Source organism: Leptodactylus fuscus, chromosome 7 (genome assembly GCF_031893055.1).
Source record: "Leptodactylus fuscus isolate aLepFus1 chromosome 7, aLepFus1.hap2, whole genome shotgun sequence".
Taxonomy (NCBI): domain Eukaryota; kingdom Metazoa; phylum Chordata; class Amphibia; order Anura; family Leptodactylidae; genus Leptodactylus; species Leptodactylus fuscus.
The window spans coordinates 57,721,041-57,741,366 of NC_134271.1; the positions used below are offsets into that span (position 1 = coordinate 57,721,041).

The 20,326-nt window shown below is 41.4% G+C and overlaps 1 protein-coding gene across 1 annotated transcript; it reads left to right on the forward strand.

Annotated features, from left to right (window-relative positions):
• Positions 1 to 716: 716 nt before the first annotated feature.
• BEAN1 (brain expressed associated with NEDD4 1) lies at positions 717 to 15,929 on the forward strand. The gene is made up of 5 exons (XM_075281963.1): positions 717 to 1,097; positions 3,927 to 4,053; positions 10,640 to 10,846; positions 11,213 to 11,339; positions 15,310 to 15,929. Exons 2-5 carry the CDS (start codon positions 4,029 to 4,031, stop codon positions 15,614 to 15,616), a joined length of 666 nt encoding a protein of 221 aa, XP_075138064.1. The 5' UTR covers positions 717 to 1,097; positions 3,927 to 4,028; the 3' UTR covers positions 15,617 to 15,929.
• Positions 15,930 to 20,326: the final 4,397 nt, after the last annotated feature.

Below are 20,326 nucleotides of genomic sequence, written 5' to 3' on the forward strand. Positions count from 1 at the left end.
GAACCTAAAATATAAGAAATAAATTCAGATGTTTCACACTTTTTTGTTAAGTATATAATTCCACATGTGCTAATTCATAGTTTTGATGCCTTCAGTGTGAATCTACAATTTTCATAGTCATGAAAATACAGAAAACTCTTTGAATGAGAAGGTGTGTCCAAACTTTTGGTCTGTACTGCATATGTACTTCATATCCTCTTTGCTTGGGAAAAGTCCCTTTTTCTATTATTTTTTGAAGTGCTGCAGTTTTTTTCTTTTATAAGATAGCTGGATAGATAACAGATAGATAGATAAATAGATAGATAGATAGATAGATAGATAGATAGATAACAGATAGATGGATAGATAGATAGATAGATAGATAGATAACATATAGATATGTGTTAGAGAGGTTGATAGACAGATATTAAATATACAGAGAGCTTAAAAGACAGAAATACATTGATTAGATTAGATTTATTAGATTATAAAGACGAGATAGATAAATGGATGGATGGATGGATGGATGGATGGATAGACAGATAGATGATAGATAAACAGTTTTCTTTTTTGCTTGAACAATCCAGCAATAATATATATAATCCTTTAAGATAACCCTTTCCCTTCCAATTAAATCATCTCATGTTTCTCATGCGCCTTTGATGGGGAGAATCAGGTGACAGATCTCATTGATAATATATGCTGCGTCTTCTTTCATCTCCAGACTACCCATTGATTTCACATGTAAAGCGGTGTTTTACGGGGAGCAGCGGTGGGATCCTTTGTCACATCCCCCTCCATCCTCCTCCATGCTTTAATCATTCCCAGCACCCACTCCTCACATCCAGCCTCAGTCTATTTGCTTTGTACACTCTGCTGGTTTTCCCCCTTCACATCAGAAACATGATAGGTTTGCTGTGATCCAGTCTCCAGGAGGGCAGTGTCCATATTGAATTTAAGGAGGGGGGTTAGTCTCGTACATTCCCACAAAGGAACATAGGAAGAACCTTTTTCCCATCTGCTATTGTCAATTATTTCTATGGCAAATGCTGCTGCTTCCTTCTACAGCTTTGGACTAAGCTTCATGGGGACAGGGAATCCTCTGCTCTTCACCACCGGTAAGCAAGATGCTGATTTTACAGATGGATTATTTGGATAATGTAATGTGCATGGCCATTTTATATTGCAGGCCTGAAGATGGTAGCATTTGGTTGGTTAACCCTAAGAAGGCCTGTGCAGATATTGACATCCTCTTCTATAGACGCAGGGATGAATGGAGACATATTTAGAACCCAATGAAATGCACGTATAGGTCCTATAGACAAAAAGACTAGATGATCTGGACTCCAACAATGTATGGCATGATGATGGCCAGCCTCACATATGTGTCTGTTTTTATTTGCATTCTTGAGAAATGTAAAGGGTTAACATGTACATAAAGTTCAATCGTTTGATAAAGTTCTGCAACTTTCTTTCTTTCTGATACATTTGGGTTTTACTTCCTCGCCCTGGTTAAAACCTCTGCTTTCTGTCAGTGAATTGATTTATTAGGCTACTGGTAGGCCATATTCCCTGGTGACAGGCAGGTGACAGGCATGTGACAGCAGCGACACAGCCAGGTGTGCAGGCAGTCTGGATGCTGGGGTAACCGTATGATTCTAAAAAGTCTCCCTCCATCCTCTGTGTTCATTCCTCTTCTAGCGCCGGAGCCATTGGCTGTCTGCATGTAGTCAGCTTGTCACCTCTGTGGCCCGTGACTGGCTGCTTTGGTCACATGATTTTGAAAGATGAGTGAGGCGTAAAGTCAATACTATGGTCTTGTGCATTTACCTCTTTACAAACATGTCTAGAACTAATACTGCACAGCTGAAGGTTTGTTACAGTTGCATCTAGTTTACACAATCTTCTGTGAGAGAAGCAAAACCCTCCAGACATTGTACTTGCACACACTATGGCAAATTGGATGGATGGATGGACATGGTTGCTGTATTTACATCACAGACCATTGCCTAAATTGTATATGATTGTAGCAAACCTTCAGCAGTGAGAAATATTTGGTTTCTACTTTTTTTTGACTCTGGATGTAAACAAGATTGTCAAAATTCACTGACAAAGGAACACCCATGACTTTTTTTTTAAGCCTTATCCGACAGCGGGCCCCCACACAGACAATTCTAGGTTCACACGAGCATTTAGAGACTGCGTCCCCCATGCCCCCAACCTGACAGACCCCATTATAGTCTATGGAGTCTATGGATTACCATGGGTAACCACTTTTTAAGCAGATAGGGTTTCCATTTTTCGGGTCCCCAAGTGGACCCGAAGAATGGAAACCTGAACACTAGTGTGAACCTCACGTTAACTATTCAGGGGTTCATCCAATCCCTTCACTGTAAAGTGCACAGAAGTGATAACTGTGTGTCGTGTATAGTGTATACTGCCCCTGACTACATAACAAAAATTATCATAGACATGCCCTTTAAGCAGAGATTGTGAAGATGACAAAGTATAATAGAAAGTTGTAGAACTTTGATTATCCAAGACCAGAAAGCCCATTAACCCTTTTCACTAGTTGATATAAAGAGGGCAGTGTATGTTTGCATGTAAGCAAGATCTGACAGCAAACTAATGCCTATGGAAAACTTAGACATTAGATTATCTTCACATCACTCCAAAACCGGAACTAATAAGTATTTTGTATTTATTTCCCTTTTGTTTCCTATTGATTATATAACGCCAACTGTATGGATTGTCATTGTCATTCACAAACTGTAAGCCCCTTTAAAGAGGACCTTGCCGGTACCGTAGCTCTCCACTGTCAGAAGGGCGTTTCTGACAGTTAATCAGGAACGCCCTTCCTCACAGTAGCGTCTATTGGGCTGTACTGTGAGAGTGGGGAGGAACGCCTCCCTCCCCTCCTGATAGTACTCGTCCATAGATGTGTACTGGGGGGCAGCGTTCCTCATCGCTCAGCGTCATCGTTGGGCTGTAAGCAACAACCCCTCTCACAGTACAGCGCAATAGACACTACAGTGAGGAAGGGCGTTCCTGGCTGCCAGAAATGCCCTTCTGACAGTGAAGAGCTATGGTACTGGCACCAATAGCTCTTCACTAGGGGCACAGAACGGGACAGCCGAATTCAGCGCACTGTAGGCTTTGTAGCAGTGTTTTACATCACATGTGCCCCAGGAGGTGAAAGGTCCTCTTTAAAGTTGAGGCTAAAAAGTAGAAAAGCTCCATTTTATATTGCAGATTTTGCTGGAGATTTTTTTTTTCTTTTTTCAGCCAAAGTCAGAAGTGGATTTAGCAGAAAGGAGACATAAAAGAGCTGATTTTATATTTCCCATTCCTTTTGAAGCCACCCTTGGCTCATAAACTGCAGCAAAATCTGGAGAAAAAAACTTCCATAATGTGTGGCGTCAGCCTAAAAGACTGGACATCTTTGGATTTTAGATTTTTGTTAGAATAGACCCCAACAGTAATCTGTGCAGGAACCTGATAACTAGTGTTCAATTTGTCTGCAGCGCCATCCGATAGAAAATGAAATATTTCATACAAGTGCCCATTAAATCAGTGATCTTTTCATTTACTGAATAGGCACCATGAATCACACAGGAAGAAAGAGATTCTCTGTAGCCTCCCTCTCTATACTCTGACTAATACCATAGATGAGGGTCCTGAATAGGGATCACACTTTACTAAAAAGTGTACTCACTAGAGTTGAGCGAACACTATTCTAAACAGCCGTTCCGAATAGCACGCTCCCATAGAAATGAATAGAAGCGGCCGGCATGCAGACTTTGCCGGCGCTTAACCACCTGTGTGCCGGCTACGTCCATTCATTTCTATGGGACGGCTGTTTCGAATAGTGTTCACTCATCTCTAGTACTCACATGATGGCATTACATTCTCTGATCTATGTCTTGTCATCTATTTGCTTTTTCCAGCTCTCCCAAGGAGCAAAGAAAATCAACTGGACAGAAAGAAAGAGGCTTATATCACTGAGCCGCAGACCTCGACTGAACTCACAGCACTTCCACATAGGTTACATGTCAATCAAGGTGACATGCACAAGTAAGTGATCGCATCCTAGTCATAGTCACTTTCTTTCAAACAGATAGATAGATAGATAGATAGATAGATAGATAGATAATTTTATTGTGTTGGAGTCTTCATATATGATAGGTATCAACAAAGGACTTGCTCTTTAAAGTCAATTCAATTAAAGAAAAAAACTGCAGCACTCCAAAAATTCATAGAAAAACCTGATTCTTCTTTATTGACTCACCAGGTTTCTCAGGGCTTGAGAAAAGTCCAATACAGAGGACTAAAACAATGCACCCCCATCCTTTACTCTAATATAATATTACACCTGTTCGGTGACATCACATATACTGTATTAGCACATTGACTTCAGCATTAGGCTAGAAGCCCATAGACCAATATATGTATATCACAAATGTTTTTGGCAGAATTACAGATTTTCTATAATAAGCTGAATCAACAGTTACGGTCGGGAAGAGAATCGGCTGTGGCAGAAAATAAGGCAACCATTGAAATAAATGGCTGACCATGTAGTACATCGATGGGTTTCGTCTGCCAGAATAATAGTCACTCTTTGTCCACCACTTTAATCTGTAGCCCATGGTTGGCATCGTAAGGCCTCGTTCACATCTGCGTTGGTAATTCGTTCAGGGAAGTCCGCATGGGGACCCCTCCAAACGGACTTCCAAACACATTTGTAAGCGGTGTGCAGAGAAAGCACAAGGACCCCATAGACTATAATGGGGTCCGTGTGCTTCCCTTGAGATCTCTGCAAGACCATGCGGACAGGAAAGTACTTCACAATCTACTTTCCTGTCCGCATGACTCGTGCGGGGATCTCGCGACAAGCACACAGACCCCATTATAGCCTATGGGGTCTGTGTGCTTTCACTGCTCACTGCTTGCAAATGCGTTCGGAAGTCCGTTCAGGTGGTCCCCATGCGGGCTCCCCAAACGGATTGCCAAATGCAGATGTGAACCAAGGGTAAGAAGGTCTTTCAGCTATTACATTCTTATGCTTTAATTGTCCATATAGACAACCCTTTTAATGTGATCCTAGACCAGTGATGGCGAACCTATGGCACGCGTGCCAGAGAGGGCACGCAGAGCCCTCCATGCTGGCACGCGTGCGGTCGCCCGGATCGCTCACCAACAGGGAATCCGGTACAGGATTCCCCGTTGATGAGCGATCACTGCCTTCAGTTGTATGTGCAAATGCACATACAGCTGAAAGCTGTCAGGGTAGCCCGCGGATCGCGCGACCGCGGCCTACACTGGCTGCAGAGTTTGACCTCTGCCCCGACGCGGGCGCGATGACGTCATCAGCGCCGACAGTGACAAGAAGGTGGATGCCGGCGGCTCTTCAGGGGTGAGTATGAGAGTGGCTCACTGTGTATATGATGTTGGGGGGAGCGCTTATAATACTTGGTGGGGTGTATGATACTGGGGGGAGTGTATAATACTGGGGGGGCTTATAATACTGGGTGGGGTGTATAATACTGGGGGGAGTGTATAATACTGGGGGGAGTGTATAATACTGAGGGGGCTTATAATACTGGGGGGAGTGTATAATACTGGGGGGGCTTATAATACTGGGTGGGGTGTATAATACTGGGGGGAGTGTATAATACTGGGGGGAGTGTATAATACTGGGGGGGCTTATAATACTGGGAGGAGTGTATAATACTGGGGGGGCTTATAATACTGGGTGGGGTGTATAATACTGGGGGGAGTGTATAATACTTGGTGGGGTGTATGATACTGGGGGGGAGTGTATAATACTTGGTGGGGTGTATGATACTGGGGGGGAGTGTATAATACTGGGGGGAGTGTATAATACTGGGGGGAGTGTATAATACTGGGGGGGAGTGTATAATACTGGGGGGAGTGTATAATACTGGGGGGAGTGTATAATACTGAGGAGGCTTATAATACTGGGGGGAGTGTATAATACTGGGGGGGCTTATAATACTGGGTGGGGTGTATAATACTGGGGGGAGTGTATAATACTGAGGGGGCTTATAATACTGGGGGGAGTGTATAATACTGGGGGGGCTTATAATACTGGGGTGGCTTATAATACTGGGGGGTGTACTAAAGAGCATATAATACTGGGGGGGGCCTATTTATAAGCACACAATACTGTGTGTGGATGCCACTGTGGAGCATATAATCCTGTGGGGGGGGGACACCTACTGCGGAGCATATAACACTGGGGGGCTACTGTGGTACTGTGGAGAATATAATATTGTGTGGTGGGCCCACTGCAGAGCATATAATACTGTCTGGGGTCCCCTCACTATTTATATCACACAGTATCTGTTTTATAGCAGACGTGATATTAGTACAGGATGTAAGAATATTACACGGTAACTATAAAACAGATCCTGTGCGATGTAAATAGTGAAAATTAATTGTTCAAAGTACCAAATGCCGAGACCTTTACATTTCAGTATAACGTTGTTTGTATTATTGAAAGCTCTGTAAAGCCCCACATGACTGTAATTTTTGGTCAGTAACTGTCCGCAATTGTGGATCCGCATAGTATTAAGTCTATATTGTCGTGTTGGCACTCCGCGAAAATTTTGTGGGTTTTGGGTTGCAGTTTGGGCACTCGGTCTCTAAAAGGTTCGCCATCACTGTCCTAGACTGAGTCATTTGCATTATTAACATGTGTCTTCTTTGAATGTAACACTTGTGTTCTTTATAATCACTTTCTAAAAATGTCAAGAGAATGAGAAGTAAGCGACAAAAATATGTAGCAAGAAAAATACCCATTACTACGAAAAGATGAACACACAATAAACAAGATAAAATCCCTCCATCTTAAGAAGCACAGGCTTCCTCTTTCATCTCCTCTCGGCATTGGTTTCATGCTAAAACTTGTTTTGGAGCTTAATGTGATAATTCCCAGGGTGTAGAAGACAGCAAAAACCAGCAGATGCCAACTTATCCCTCAGAGTATTTCTAGCAAGAAAAGCTATTTTTTCACATAATTAGTAGGGTAATTTTATAATGGAATTAATTAATGGCGGCACTTAGCAGCTGGCATGAAAAAATTACAAGTGTAAGGATTTGCGTTATCTATGACTCGTAATGTCCAAATGGGCTTATAAAATGAGAATAAATTGCTGTACAAGAAAAATAATTGCAGATACATTCCTGTCAAAAGGAAGAGTCACTGCGAATAAAGGGCAGAATCATACGAGTAAAAGACTCAGCTTAGATATTGATGACATCATGCACGTCTTTATTGTCAGCGCTGCACATTTATTTAGTGGATGTTACACAGGCTTATTCACCCCCCAACAAATTTGACTTGTGTTACTTTTATGCAACTTGTTTTTTTTTATTGCCAACCAACATTCTCAGGACCTTCACATAGGGCTAGGATAATGAGATGAGATACTTGAAGAAGGTCCTCAGAAATTCTTGAGGTATATATGGCGGTTTCCCAGTTGTCTCCCTGTGGCTGTTATAAGGTAAAAAAGCATTGGGCATGGTGTATTTCAACTCATACCTAGTGGCGTAACTGAAGTCTTGTGTACCCTGGTGCAATCTTTTGTCCGGGGCCTCTACCGCATCCCTACAGTGAATTCTTGATAGTGATGGTTACTGGAGCTAAGTAATTTAATCAGCCTTAGTGTGGTTAGGGGAATCTGTGGGTCTCCTTGGCTTATTGGCCCGATGGAAGCTGCAATCTCAATAAAGAGGCCAGTGCTTATGGGCCCCCTAAGGCTACTGGGCCCCGATGCGACTGCACCCTCTGCACCCCCACAAGTTACACCCCTGCCCATACCTTTTTTTCCACAAGGAAATATTTTGATGGTGAGTAGGCCATGGTGTGTTACCCGCTCTCCTACGGAATAAATATGAATATACAAATGAAATGCGCAGTAAAGACATATGCACCATAGAGGCAGCAGTGAGAGAAGGGGCTCATTTTAGGTTCACTGCATCCCTTAATGTATCATAATTCTCTCGCCATGGAACCTACATCTTTTGTGAACTAGAGCATACAGAGTCGATTCAAAGAACTTGCAAAGGAGATATGGTGTATGCCATGTCCTTCTTTCCTAGGTGATTAGGAGTTTAGTCTGTTAAGGTCCCATCACTTCTATGTATACTGTTGCCTATACTACGATCTATATATATGTTGCCTATACTAAGATCTGGGAAGATAGCAATTAAAAACATATATATATATATATATATATATATATCCATATTGTAAAAATGAATTCATATATATATATATATATATATATATATATATATACTGTATGTATATATATCAAGTTTAACTTTTTACAGATCCAAATCCATCACACCTTTCCTGATGCAGACAAGTGTTATAGCAAATACATTTGTGGGGTCCTAGGTCCCACAGATTTTATAGGAAACACTGAGGTACTGGTGCTTCCCATAAGAACAATAGGACAATGCAAAATTACCATAGGAGGGTAATAATAAAATGTCAGTTCTCTGCTTATTTCAGATTTATTATAAAAGACAAAAAATGAGTATAAAACAATCAGGTATATATTTGAGCAGATATCTGGACCATGTTTCGACTTCAACAACTTTTTCATGTTTGGTTCCTCTTAGAACCAGGCTAAAGTTCATCTTCCATGCTCATTTCCAGCTTAAGGCCACTCTGAAGCTTACCGTAACCAATGTTATCTTTGGGAATGAATTGTTTCAGCCAAAGAGGAGGGAAATGGTTATCACATTGCTGGAAGGAGCAATTAAAAATATCCTCCTCTGGTCAGAAATGAACTCTCAAGGTTCCTTCTAATCGCGATTCATATGTCAATCAAACTTTTGATGGACACATTTTTAAATCAGAAACCACAATCTTTGTATAATGCCAGAAGACACTACTCTGTATGGAAAGAGAGCCAAAAAAAGATATGTATAACAGCCCAAAGCAGGTAGAGACTTAGGAATCATTGAAAATTCATTGAGGACCGAGAACAGTAAAAGACTAAATCTTTCAGATTAGTTTCTGGTGGGGTTTTGGGTTGTACTTGGGTAGAAATGAGGAGGTACTGTAAGCTTAAGGGCATTTCCCAGGACTGCAATAGCTGATCGGTTAGGGTTGGACTCCATGCTCCCCCACTTAGTCCCATTTCCTTGAATGCATACCTCTTTGCCTGATAGACAATGGAGGGGACACACAATTCACTAGTGCCACAGCTTTTTCTTTCAGCTGATTGTCCTGGGTGAGAAAAGGAGAGAGAGAAATATACACCACTAAGACTTGAGTACACTCCACTGGTTAAAATGAGTCACCGTAACCCAACTCTGTAGATAGATAGTTTAGGGCAGTCATGTCCAAAATACAGCCCGTGTTGAAATTTCCACCAGCATTGTTGTCTTTAGAGGGCCCTACCAGATCCCCAATGCTTTTTTAATAGGCAGTAGGGTTCTGGTAACGGCCCCTATTAGCTCACCTATCCTTGCTCCTGCTCCGTCATCATTTCTCAGGGGCCCCACATGTGCCAAACATTGCATCCTGATGTGCGGCTAAAGAGGGAAGAGGAGGTGGGGAGTGGTAAGTGAATGCAGCCTGGTTCTCCCCAGTTCTGCCAATATGACTGGATCGTCAGAACCGGGGGGAACGTGGCAATGCTAACCCATTTCTGCTACTGGTAGAGTTTATAAGCCACAGACCACATTGATCCTGTGACCTACAAGCTAAGTACCAATACTTACCTGTCTGTTCTCTGGCGCCTCCCGCTTCTTCCTGCTACAGGTGCACATGACTTCACAACAGTGCGCCCTGAGTAGGGAGACAGAGCGGAATTGGGGAAAAGAGAAGTAAGTAATGACCTACTACTGCTATAGAAGGGGACAAGGCCCATACAGTGACCCCTTCACTATTTCCCCCACATACCATGGTCTCTTCACTGGTTACCCATACTGTACTTATGGGAACCAGTAATGGCGCCATTATATTTATATTTTGTGGGGGGTAATTTTTGAGCTCTGTGTGAAGAAATTGAAAGTATACCATTTGCAATAAAAATGTCATAAAACAGTTAACTTATATTTAATGTTAGGGAGGACCTTTCATGTCCTCATAGATGTACAGTATAATATACCACTATAAAGATGACTGCTGGCTTTCTAGAGGTATATAATACTATGAGGACATTTCATGTCCTTTTTAATGGTTATAAGAATGTCAGGCTGAATGGTTGGACCCCCACTACATTTTTACCTCAGCAAATCTGGCCTTCTTGGCAAAAAGTATTGAGACCCCTGACTTAGGGTCACCTGAATAAAATGATGTTTTCCTCTTCCAAATTGGTGCCCCAGTTGCCGAGATATTGCTGTTTTTGTTAATATGTAAATGAGCTCTGTGAAGCAATATCGGTGTTATTTCTTTGGAAAGGCCACTCCCTCATTGCTCCAAAGAACTAATTTGCATATTGACAAAAGGAACAATATCTCAGCAATGGAGGCACTGTCTCCCAAGAGGAAAACACTGTTTGATTCAGGTAATCCTATATATTTGCATGATTGGGTTGATATGCTGGGTTCTGGAGACAGACCCCCTTTAATATTATATGGGGCTAGTAAAATTCCACCACTCTATTTATACCTACAGAAATTCATTTAAACCAGAGTAACCCTCTACCGGAGTATTTTGGATATGTACGGAGCAGCCATGATCCTGCACTTCTGGTGTCTCCGTTAGTTGTGGCTGGGATTGTAATTGGACTGGTTCTCTTTCTCTCCTGTGTCACTATCATCATCGGAAGCCTAAAGAAAGATGGAGGAGAAAGAGACTGGCGTCTTGAGAATCCAAGCTATGGTAAGTTTAACCTTACAAATAATTTAATAATGTTAAAATGGCATTAATGTCATTGGTTATTGTCATTGGTGTTATTGCACCCCTATATAGTAGATGAGGTTGGATAAAGACCAACCTGTAACCCTACAGTGTTGATCCAGAAACCCAACTCCAAAAATCCCGACAATCAATATAAAACCCTGAATCAACTTTGTCTTTACCAAAAATCTAAAACCTTTAACAGGCAATATTTCTCTTTTCAAGAAAAGCATCACTTCTTGAACTCTCAACAAGAATCCAGCAAATGTATCTACTATGCAGCTCTGGTGTTTCAAGCTGGGCCAAGAAGACATATGTATTCATTCCTTTATATTCTATGTATTACAGATGGAATCTCCTATGCAACATCTTCCTTCGGAGACTTGAGGTCTGTCTGTACAGGGGACATTTCTCCAGCCTTAGAATTTGGCTCATATCTAGAGCTTAGTGCTTCCTATCCAGATTATCCGCCATGGTAAGAAAAGGTAGACTTATGAAATAAAGTATCAAATATATTTTGCCAAGCATATTACAGCAAATTAGTTTGTCCCTATTTCTGATATGTAGATCTGCGCTGTAGTAAGTGTTGTATATTAGAGATGAGCGAACACTGTTCGGATCAGCCGTTCCGAACAGCATGCTCCCATAGAAATGAATGGAAGAACCTGGCACGGCGACCGGCCGCCGGCAAATTGTACGTGCCAGGTGCTTCCATTCATTTCTATGGGAGCGTGCTGTTCAGAACGGCTGATCCGAACAGTGTTCGCTCATCTCTAACGTATATAGCTCTTACAACCTGTGAGATACAGGTTAGGTGCCAAATATGCCCATCCTGGAGTTAAATGTTCTTCTGGAGCCTCCTACAAGGATATTTAGGATGATATGGTAAATTCATGACCATAGCGTTGCAGCCATAGAGTTTGAACTATTTCATGTTTGTTACCATAATTCCTGTTACATTGACACATTCATAACTACAAGTATAGTTGTGGCTATGGTTGTTAAAGATTAGGAGCCCACGCCCCAATGCATTTAGTATGTACTGAGTTCTCAATAGCAACCGTCCCCCAACACATTTGTAACTGTACTTTTCTGGTCCAGTCGTAGGAAAGACAGGAAAATACATATCTATTCCATCCATGACATTTTCTCTGACTGTAGACATTCTCTTTCATTATTTTCTCTAACCAGCCCAGGACATGGACATGTCTTTCCAGCCATAAGTCATTCTTTAGAGTCTACTATAAGGACATCTTAGATTCCTCACTTTTCTATTATCCCCTCTTCCAACCTAGTGCCATAACAGGGTCATACCGCTGCTGCTCCTAATACTGTGCCCCCCCAAAAGATAGTAATAAGGCCATATAGATAGTCCATCTGAAAATACTAATATTAGATAGATAACTCGCCATACAGTAATTTGTGCCATACATTGTGTCTGCAGAAACAATTGTGGCAAGCAAGTACACCTCTATATAAAAATTCTCCCCCAACATGCGCCCATTGCTAAATGTCACCATAATTCCCAGAGTCATTATAATACTTCCCCAGCATGACCTCATTGCTAATAGTACCATCATAGTGCCCCTAATAGTATGTGAGAGGGAAGGTCCTCTTTATAGTAGACGAAGAGACAACAAATGTACCTGGGCACTGATGCCTGAGGGGGTACAAAATCCCCTTTGCTATACCAATATTGTGCCAGAGCGACAAGTATTCAGCTGGGATCCAGGAGCGTCAGACTGTTCCAGCACTGTACAGTACTCAGTATAACATATGTGCCAGCTTGTCTGACTACCCCTTGCTATAAAATTGTTCAGATTGATTGATAAGATTTGACATCTAGCAGACAGCATCCTCAATCTGTTGTGGCCCTGGTGCCCGCATAGCTTATAGCCTCGGAATAAGACATTGATTGGCACAGGTAGATCCCGGGATGCTAATTGTTTAATCGACATAACCTTGGCTCAATTTGTTGCCCATTGCCTTTAGCCGTTTTTTTCTGTTTTTTTGCTAATTACATTTGGAATAAATAGTGTAGTCGATTTTTTTTATCGCTCAGTACGTTGGGAATGGAGCATTTATGTAAATCACAGTTGACAGGCAGGATAAATGGACATCACGCTAATATGTCCTATTAAGAGAATGAATGAAATCCCGGTGTGGTTGGTATTCTAGCACTCATCTGCTTTATTTAATGTGAAATGGACAGGGAAAGATGAGACGCTCAGACAGGATATTTCATGTTGTCCTTCACGGTGAATTTAGTTTCAATTAGGAGGTCACAGGATTTATTATAGGAGGGATTCTGATGATTGGGTACAGCAGTCGCATTAACCTAATGATAGGGTAAATGGAAAATCTGGAGGTCACAATGACCTTAATATAGATAATAATCTCTGCAATGTAGCCAGGTTGGGAGGAAGCAGCCTTCAAGGCAGAAGATAAACAGATAGGAAGGACTTTGGAGCAGTTGTCAAGGGCCCAGAAACCTAGAGGCCCTTGGTAGATGGAGGGACATTGACAGCTTGTAGGTGAAGCAGATAACAGAGCCCTCAGCTGACAAGTTGTGCTCCTGAGCTTATAGAATGACTGAGTATCTCGCCTTCAGTAATGTCACTAGTGACATCTTCAGACTTGATCCACGATAAGAAGAATTTTCAGTCCTCATCTGGTTTCCAGCTTTATGAATACACAGATACCTGTCAATAGGTTTTTCCATAATTAGTAACTTTCTGAAGATGTGACGGAGCAGTGATACCATCCATGACCATCTCTGACCATATATTGGCTGGATTTTTGTTTCACTGTTATTGTCCAGCATTAGGCTCATGGACAGAGTTGTATTCTGGATCTGTGTTTCATGGATCTACAATATGACACCTATACCATATTGTAGGCCCATACTCTAGTTCAATTTGCTACTGCAGATACATGGAAGCCATATGAATTATACTACCGTGACTTGTTATATCACAAACGTTCTAGAGAAAAATACAGTGCCCCATAAGACAACACACTAAGTCTCTATCAGTCCATTATATGGAGGTGTACGTGTCATAAGGGCCTATGTACATACCTTTACAACCCCACCTTACCTGGCTCCTATGGAGCTTCTGCTCGCTTCGCTTCTACATCAACACATTTTGGGGATGGTAGATGGAGGAGAGTGTTGTAAATATGATTTTTGCTTTGGGGCCGTATTATATCTTCAACTCTAGGCAAATATGTAATATGGGCTAATTCAGATTTTTCAATTGAGGGTGGAGGTATGTTTTTGTACATCAAGCCACGTAATGGTGACAGACAGGTTCTTCCTCCTGCCCTCGGCAGTAATGGTCCCCAGTTCATCAGTCTGACATTTGCTGGTGTTTGCTCACCAGACATTTACTCAGTGAGAACAGGCATCTTCATTTGTTTTGCAGGATTTATGGAGCATCTGCCAGCATGAAGTAATCATTCCCCGTATTATCCCGCAGCATATTTTAGACACACAACATCCTAATTGCTTTTAGATGCCTGTCCTGGATAGCTTCAGTTCTGAATTTACTGTCCATCTGCTTGAGGCTGCAGACAGAGCTGCTTTTAACAAGATCATGAGCAGAAAGGCGATGGGGAGAGGCTGCGTCTCTGCTATAAAGAAGGAATCACTATCAGCAACACAACTCTTAGCTCTAGTCTTATACAGCTCAAAGGTTATTCCCGGTTCAGCAAATAAAGATAATTTATTATATAATGAAGAGTTATTGGATCTTCTGAAATATTGCTATATCAGTTCTCGATGGTTTTAACAATCTCTGCTTGCTGTCACTGAATAGTAGCATAGTGTGGGGTCTCTATTCTGTTCTGAGGATTATGGAGCATGCCCTAGCCAGAGCCATGAAAATGGAGCAGAACCACCTAGTGAAATCAATGGAGGATGGAGGGAACCAGGAGGTCATTCGAGTGTCTTCTGTTAAAAATCAGAACCCCCGCAGGCTGCACATTTGGTGGTGTGCATGAGGCAAACTGATGAAAAACAGATCGTGCTTGAAACAAAAAACATGATGTTAGAGCAGTCTATCTAGGCTGCCTTTGGTAACTATAAGGAGGGGTTCACCGCATATTACTTTATACAGCTTTTAATTCAATTATAAATCAGTCTTCAGTCAGCTCCATAGCACCACCTAGTGGAGGTTGCTGCTGGCAGACATAATATTATAATTTAGTTCTGGTGTGGTTTGGTTTAGCAGGACCTTGATTTGTCTGACCTCTGACGATAGTTCTGACCAGTCTAATGCAGATTATGTTCCACATCCTGACAGCCAGTGGGGTTGTCTTTTCTCTTACTTAATCCTCTATTGTCCTTTTAAACTTTACTGAATAGCTACAATAAGAGAGCTGAATGAATTTGATATTTTTAAAACAGAAAACATATGTTTCAATCTGTCACTCTTTTTCTCTAGCTATGAAGATTGTGTTGGGCCAGGAACTTTTGAAATATACCTCCCAGCAGATGACCCTCCACCCTACTCCTTAGAGGATCCCCATCTTACACAAGTGTTATCACTTGGGACCAACACTGAAGAGATGCCACCGGGTTCACAAACCATATCAGAACATCTGCAGGTCTCCTTGACTTTGCAAAATCTTGACCGACGTGTTGTTCCACCAGTCCAAACTATGGCCAAGAAGAGTGTTCACCTTCCTGTAATGCCAATAGACATATTGAAAGATGTCACCGCACCTGGCATTGTTCTGTCAGAAGACTGACTTAGCAATATCCTTGGTAGCACTCTTGTGTCTTGTCTGATCCTTGGGAAAAAGTAACTGTCTTTTGCGTGTAGCAGCTATACGTTTATGTGACGTTGTGATTCCAATTGTTCAATTTGAGAAGTGCAATTAGATTATATCTAGCAATAAGAAAGTGCAATCGTTTTATAAGGAAATGTTACTGGAACGTAATGAGGGCTATTGAGAACCAGAACTTACTCATACTGCACTTACCCCACAGTCATTGTATACAAATATACCGTCATCTAATATACTTACATAGTCATCTTATACACATACGCAGCCATCGTCTACATCTTTATATACATAAGCAGTTATCTTCTACATTTACGTAGACATTATACACATATGCAGCCATCTTCTACATCTATATATATCATCTTATATACATATGCAGCTATCTTCTACATTTACATAGTCATGGTATATACATAAACAGCCATCCTGTATACCTCTACAGTCATCTATTGATATGAAGTCACCTTGTACACTAAGGGGGTGTTCATATACAAGAACTTGGAGTGGAATCTGCTGCAAAATCTGCCTTAAATTCTCTCTGAAATCTCCCACCATTCATTTCAATGGGAGGTAGTAGCTGATTTTTTCTGTCAGCTGTTTTGGGTTTTTTTAGCTAGAAGAAAAAAGTAAGCGTCCTGCTCATTCTTTGGGCAGATTCCACCTGAGAGCTCCCATTGAAATGAATGGAAGTCGGAAAATACAAATTTTCCATTAATGCAGAATTTACATAGAATTAGATGCAGATTTTGTCGAAATCCATTTAGGGAATTTGGAACAATAAAGACAAAATATGCAAAAAACAGCAGTATGCTTCTCCAAATTCCCCTTTAAATTCAGCATCAAAATCTGCTTCAAATGCAGCCTCAGGGTCCCTTCACACAGAGTTTTTTTGGCGAGGATTTTGGCGCTGAATCCATGTAGAAAAAAACGCCTCCCCATCGAGTTTTATGGTTTCTGCTAGCTTTTATTTTTTCTGCTAGCGGAAAAAAAGCTTCCTTCAGGCAGATTCCACCTGAAAAAACCTACGCAGTCAATGGGAGGCGGAAAATCCATGTGGGATTGTCAAAAACCGTATGGAAAAACCGCTTCAAGGTCTATACACTGTGCTGGAGGAAAAAAACATTTCCAAATTCCTGAAGTGGATTTTTTCCTCGCCAAAGTCCTCACCAAAAAAACTCTGTGAATGGACCCTCATAATCCACATTGGTTTTTGTGAAGCAGAAAAAATCTGCTTCAAATTACTGAAATTCAGTGTCAAATTCCCACTTCTGAACACCCTCCAGTACAATCCTCTTATACAGCAAATATATTCCTCTAATATACATACTCAGTCATCTTATACACATATACAATAATCTTATATACATACTCAGTTATCTTGTAGACTTATCCAGCCATCTTACACATCAATACGGTTATCTCATATATGTATACTGTTATTTTATACATATATAAACTTATCTTATACACATATATGTTTTCTGGCTACCAAAACAATAAAGAGTGAAAAAAATAAAGGCTTTATTAATAAAACAGGCTTCTCTTGGTAAGTTGTGCTGGCGGGAGTGTATTGGGTTAAACATGCTAAATTTGCCTATAATTTATGCAACTTCCTGGTATAGATTAATTTATAGCAGATTTTTTGGGCTGAGGAAAGCCACGTCCTCTCAGTTTTCTGGTCCAGGGTATGAGAAATTTGTCCTACAGTTTTTTTGCAAATCCTTTTATGGGATGATAACCCAAGCATAAATATGGACGCATTCATTGAACAAGATCTGGAAGCAGGTTTGCATCAAAAACTGTGTCTTCTTGCTATTTTGTAAATTTGTAGGCATGGTGTGGGTAGGATATCGGCAGGATCGGCTGATAACATAACGAAACTGTAGCAATCTCTGTTACACAATGAGGAGGGACTTAATGTTGTAGCTGTGACCAAATTCTGGTCTAAAATTTCATATTTTGTCTAGATTTTTGCCACTTTTCCCATCTAGTTCAACAAGAAGATATGGCTTAAGATGACACAGTCTACACCATGATTGTGCTAAAATTTTGGCAAAAAATGATGCTACAACAGAAGCCAACTAATAGGTGGTATAACAGACTACTGTAGACACTCTAAAGATACATCAGATTTATCATCAAGCCTTTGGGCTTTGTGGTACAAAAGTAAATGTGGTCCATTGTGATGGCTACCCATTTGCTTGGTAAAAATAAATACAGAGAGACACACATGCCAGTAGCTAGCCCACCTGGATGAAAGGGTCAAGAGATGGTTGTAGGTCCTGTGGATGTGCCATGAATATGTAGCAGCTATATTCACAATTGTTATGGATAAATACACTTGTTGGTATTGCTCCTTAAGAGATTCGCGGTTAAGGGTCCATTCACACCATTTTCCTCTGTGTGAATGGACCCTTTGATTTACGCTGGCCACATACATTAGACTTTTATCTGTGATTTATCATCCTAAAGTATGGTCAGTGATTGGTTGTTTGAACAATTCTGCCAAACACACCAATGAACGTTCAACTACCTCTAACCCTTGAAAAATTTACAGATGAATGTTGGTCACTGCTAAATGATGAAAACAGGAAATGACATAACTTGTGGGTGTATGTTAGTAGTACAAACAGATGCACACAATGTACAAATCGCCCACAAATCTGTCAGTGTAGCCCATACGGTTACAGCAGACAGATGGTGGAAAAAACCAACACAACTTACTTTGGTGATTCCCAACTTTAGTTCACATTTGGGTATATAGGACGCATGTTCATAGGTTTATGTATGAACTATAGTCAGACGGATGATTAAAATCTGCATTTCAGCAAGTGCAAAATGTATCAAGTCTTTGGAGCTTGGTCACTCAATACATAGTATCCACATAAATAAAAATATTTAAAGCATAAATATTACGTTATAAAACTTATAGACAATATAAGGCCTGGTTCATATCTGCGTTCGGTATTCTGTTCGGGGAGTATGCATGTGGACCCCCTGAACGGAAATTCGAATGTATTGACAAGCAGTGAGCTTATGAAAGCACGTGGACCTCATATAGACTATAATGGGGTCCGTATGTTTTCCAAGAACTGTCCACACGAGTTATGCAGAAAGAAAAATACTTCATGAACTACTTTCCTCTCCACATGATTTGTGCGGACTCTGCGTGGGAAAACACATGGACTGTGTGCTTTCAGTTCTCACCGCTTGCCAATGCGTTCAGCATTCCGTTTGGGGAGGTCCTCATGTGGACTCCCAAAACAGAATACTGAACGCAGATGTGAACCAGGCCTTACTAAAGTTGCAGTTCCAACCAAAGCTAAGATCTGGTTCATATCTGTATTTGGTATTCCGTTCAGGGAGTTCGCTTGGGGACCCCCCAAACGGAATACCAAATGCATTAAAATCGTTTAGCTATGAAAGCACATAGGCTATAATGGGGTCCATGTTTTTTCTGTGCGATGTACACACGAATCATGTGGAGAGAAAATTTCTCTACGCAGCACTTTTCTCTCCACATGATTCGTGCGGACATCACGTGGAAAACACACAGACCCCATTATAGTCAACAGGAAAATATATCACAATTAGAGATGAGCGAACACTGTTCGGATCAGCCATTCCGAACAGCACGCTCCCATAGAAATGAATGGAAGCAGCTGGCACGTACACTTTGCCGGCGGCCGGTCGCTTAACCCCCCGTGTACCGGCTACGTCCATTCATTTCTATGGGAGCGTGCTGTTCGGAATGGCTGTTCCGAACAGTGTTCGCTCATCTCTAATCACAATGTGTAATTGTGCCATTTGGTTTTACATAGGAGTGCAGTTTGTTTGCAGCAGGAACATTGCAGCCAGCGGTTGATGCCGGATGCTGAAAACCAGTAGGAAATTAATAAATGAATGGCACACGGTGCAAATTGTGGTGGATTTGTTTGGTCTTGTGGAATTTTTATTTTTAAATGTAACACACAAATTCAGTTTGGCTTCCTCTATAGAAAAACATGCCTGGGAAAAATCCATGTCAAAAATATGTGCTTAAAATGGAACTTTAACCAGCAACTCATTTCATCTTTCAATAGGAACTGTTGCTCCAATTCCAGTACATGTGGATTTTTTTTTTCTGTAGCCCCCACCAGTCCTGAGAAATCAGTGTTGGTTGTTTCAGCAGCAAATATGCCTAGTAGGCCCCCTACTGTCAGGTGGAGGGGTCTCAGACTATTTGCTCCAGCACAGGACCGCCCACCTGACAGTGGGGAGCTTGTTTAGCATATTTGGTGTTGAAAACAATACAGATTGTTCCAGAATCAGTGGAGGGGCGCCTATGGAGGATGGAAAGAGTTAGCGTTGGCAGAGGTAGTTAAAGGTCCTCTTTATCAGAATCCACAAAAAAAACACTTGGAAACATTCATGATTATAAGCCCAGAAAAACTGCCACAAAAATGTGTGTGAATACGGCCTATATTCTGCTTTCTTGGAGTGGAATTACAGGCTCGGCTGTGCTATATCCCTAAACATCCCAGAGGAACAGCTTTCACTTTTGCTTCAGACTTCCAGGCCTGTGCAGTGTGGGTGGCACAGAGCCTGCCCTATGTGACTTCGCCCAGTGCACACACCCAGCCAATGGTACAGAGGGAGCTGGAGGCTGGGCCTGACAACTAGTAACTTCCT

Coding starts and splice junctions, on each gene's coding strand:
- BEAN1 (XM_075281963.1), top strand. CDS start 4,029: ATGTCAATCAAGGTGACATGCACAA. Junction 4,054..10,639: donor AATCAAGGTGACATGCACAA/GTAAGTGATCGC, acceptor TTATACCTACAG/AAATTCATTTAAACCAGAGT. Junction 11,340..15,309: donor TATCCAGATTATCCGCCATG/GTAAGAAAAGGT, acceptor CTTTTTCTCTAG/CTATGAAGATTGTGTTGGGC.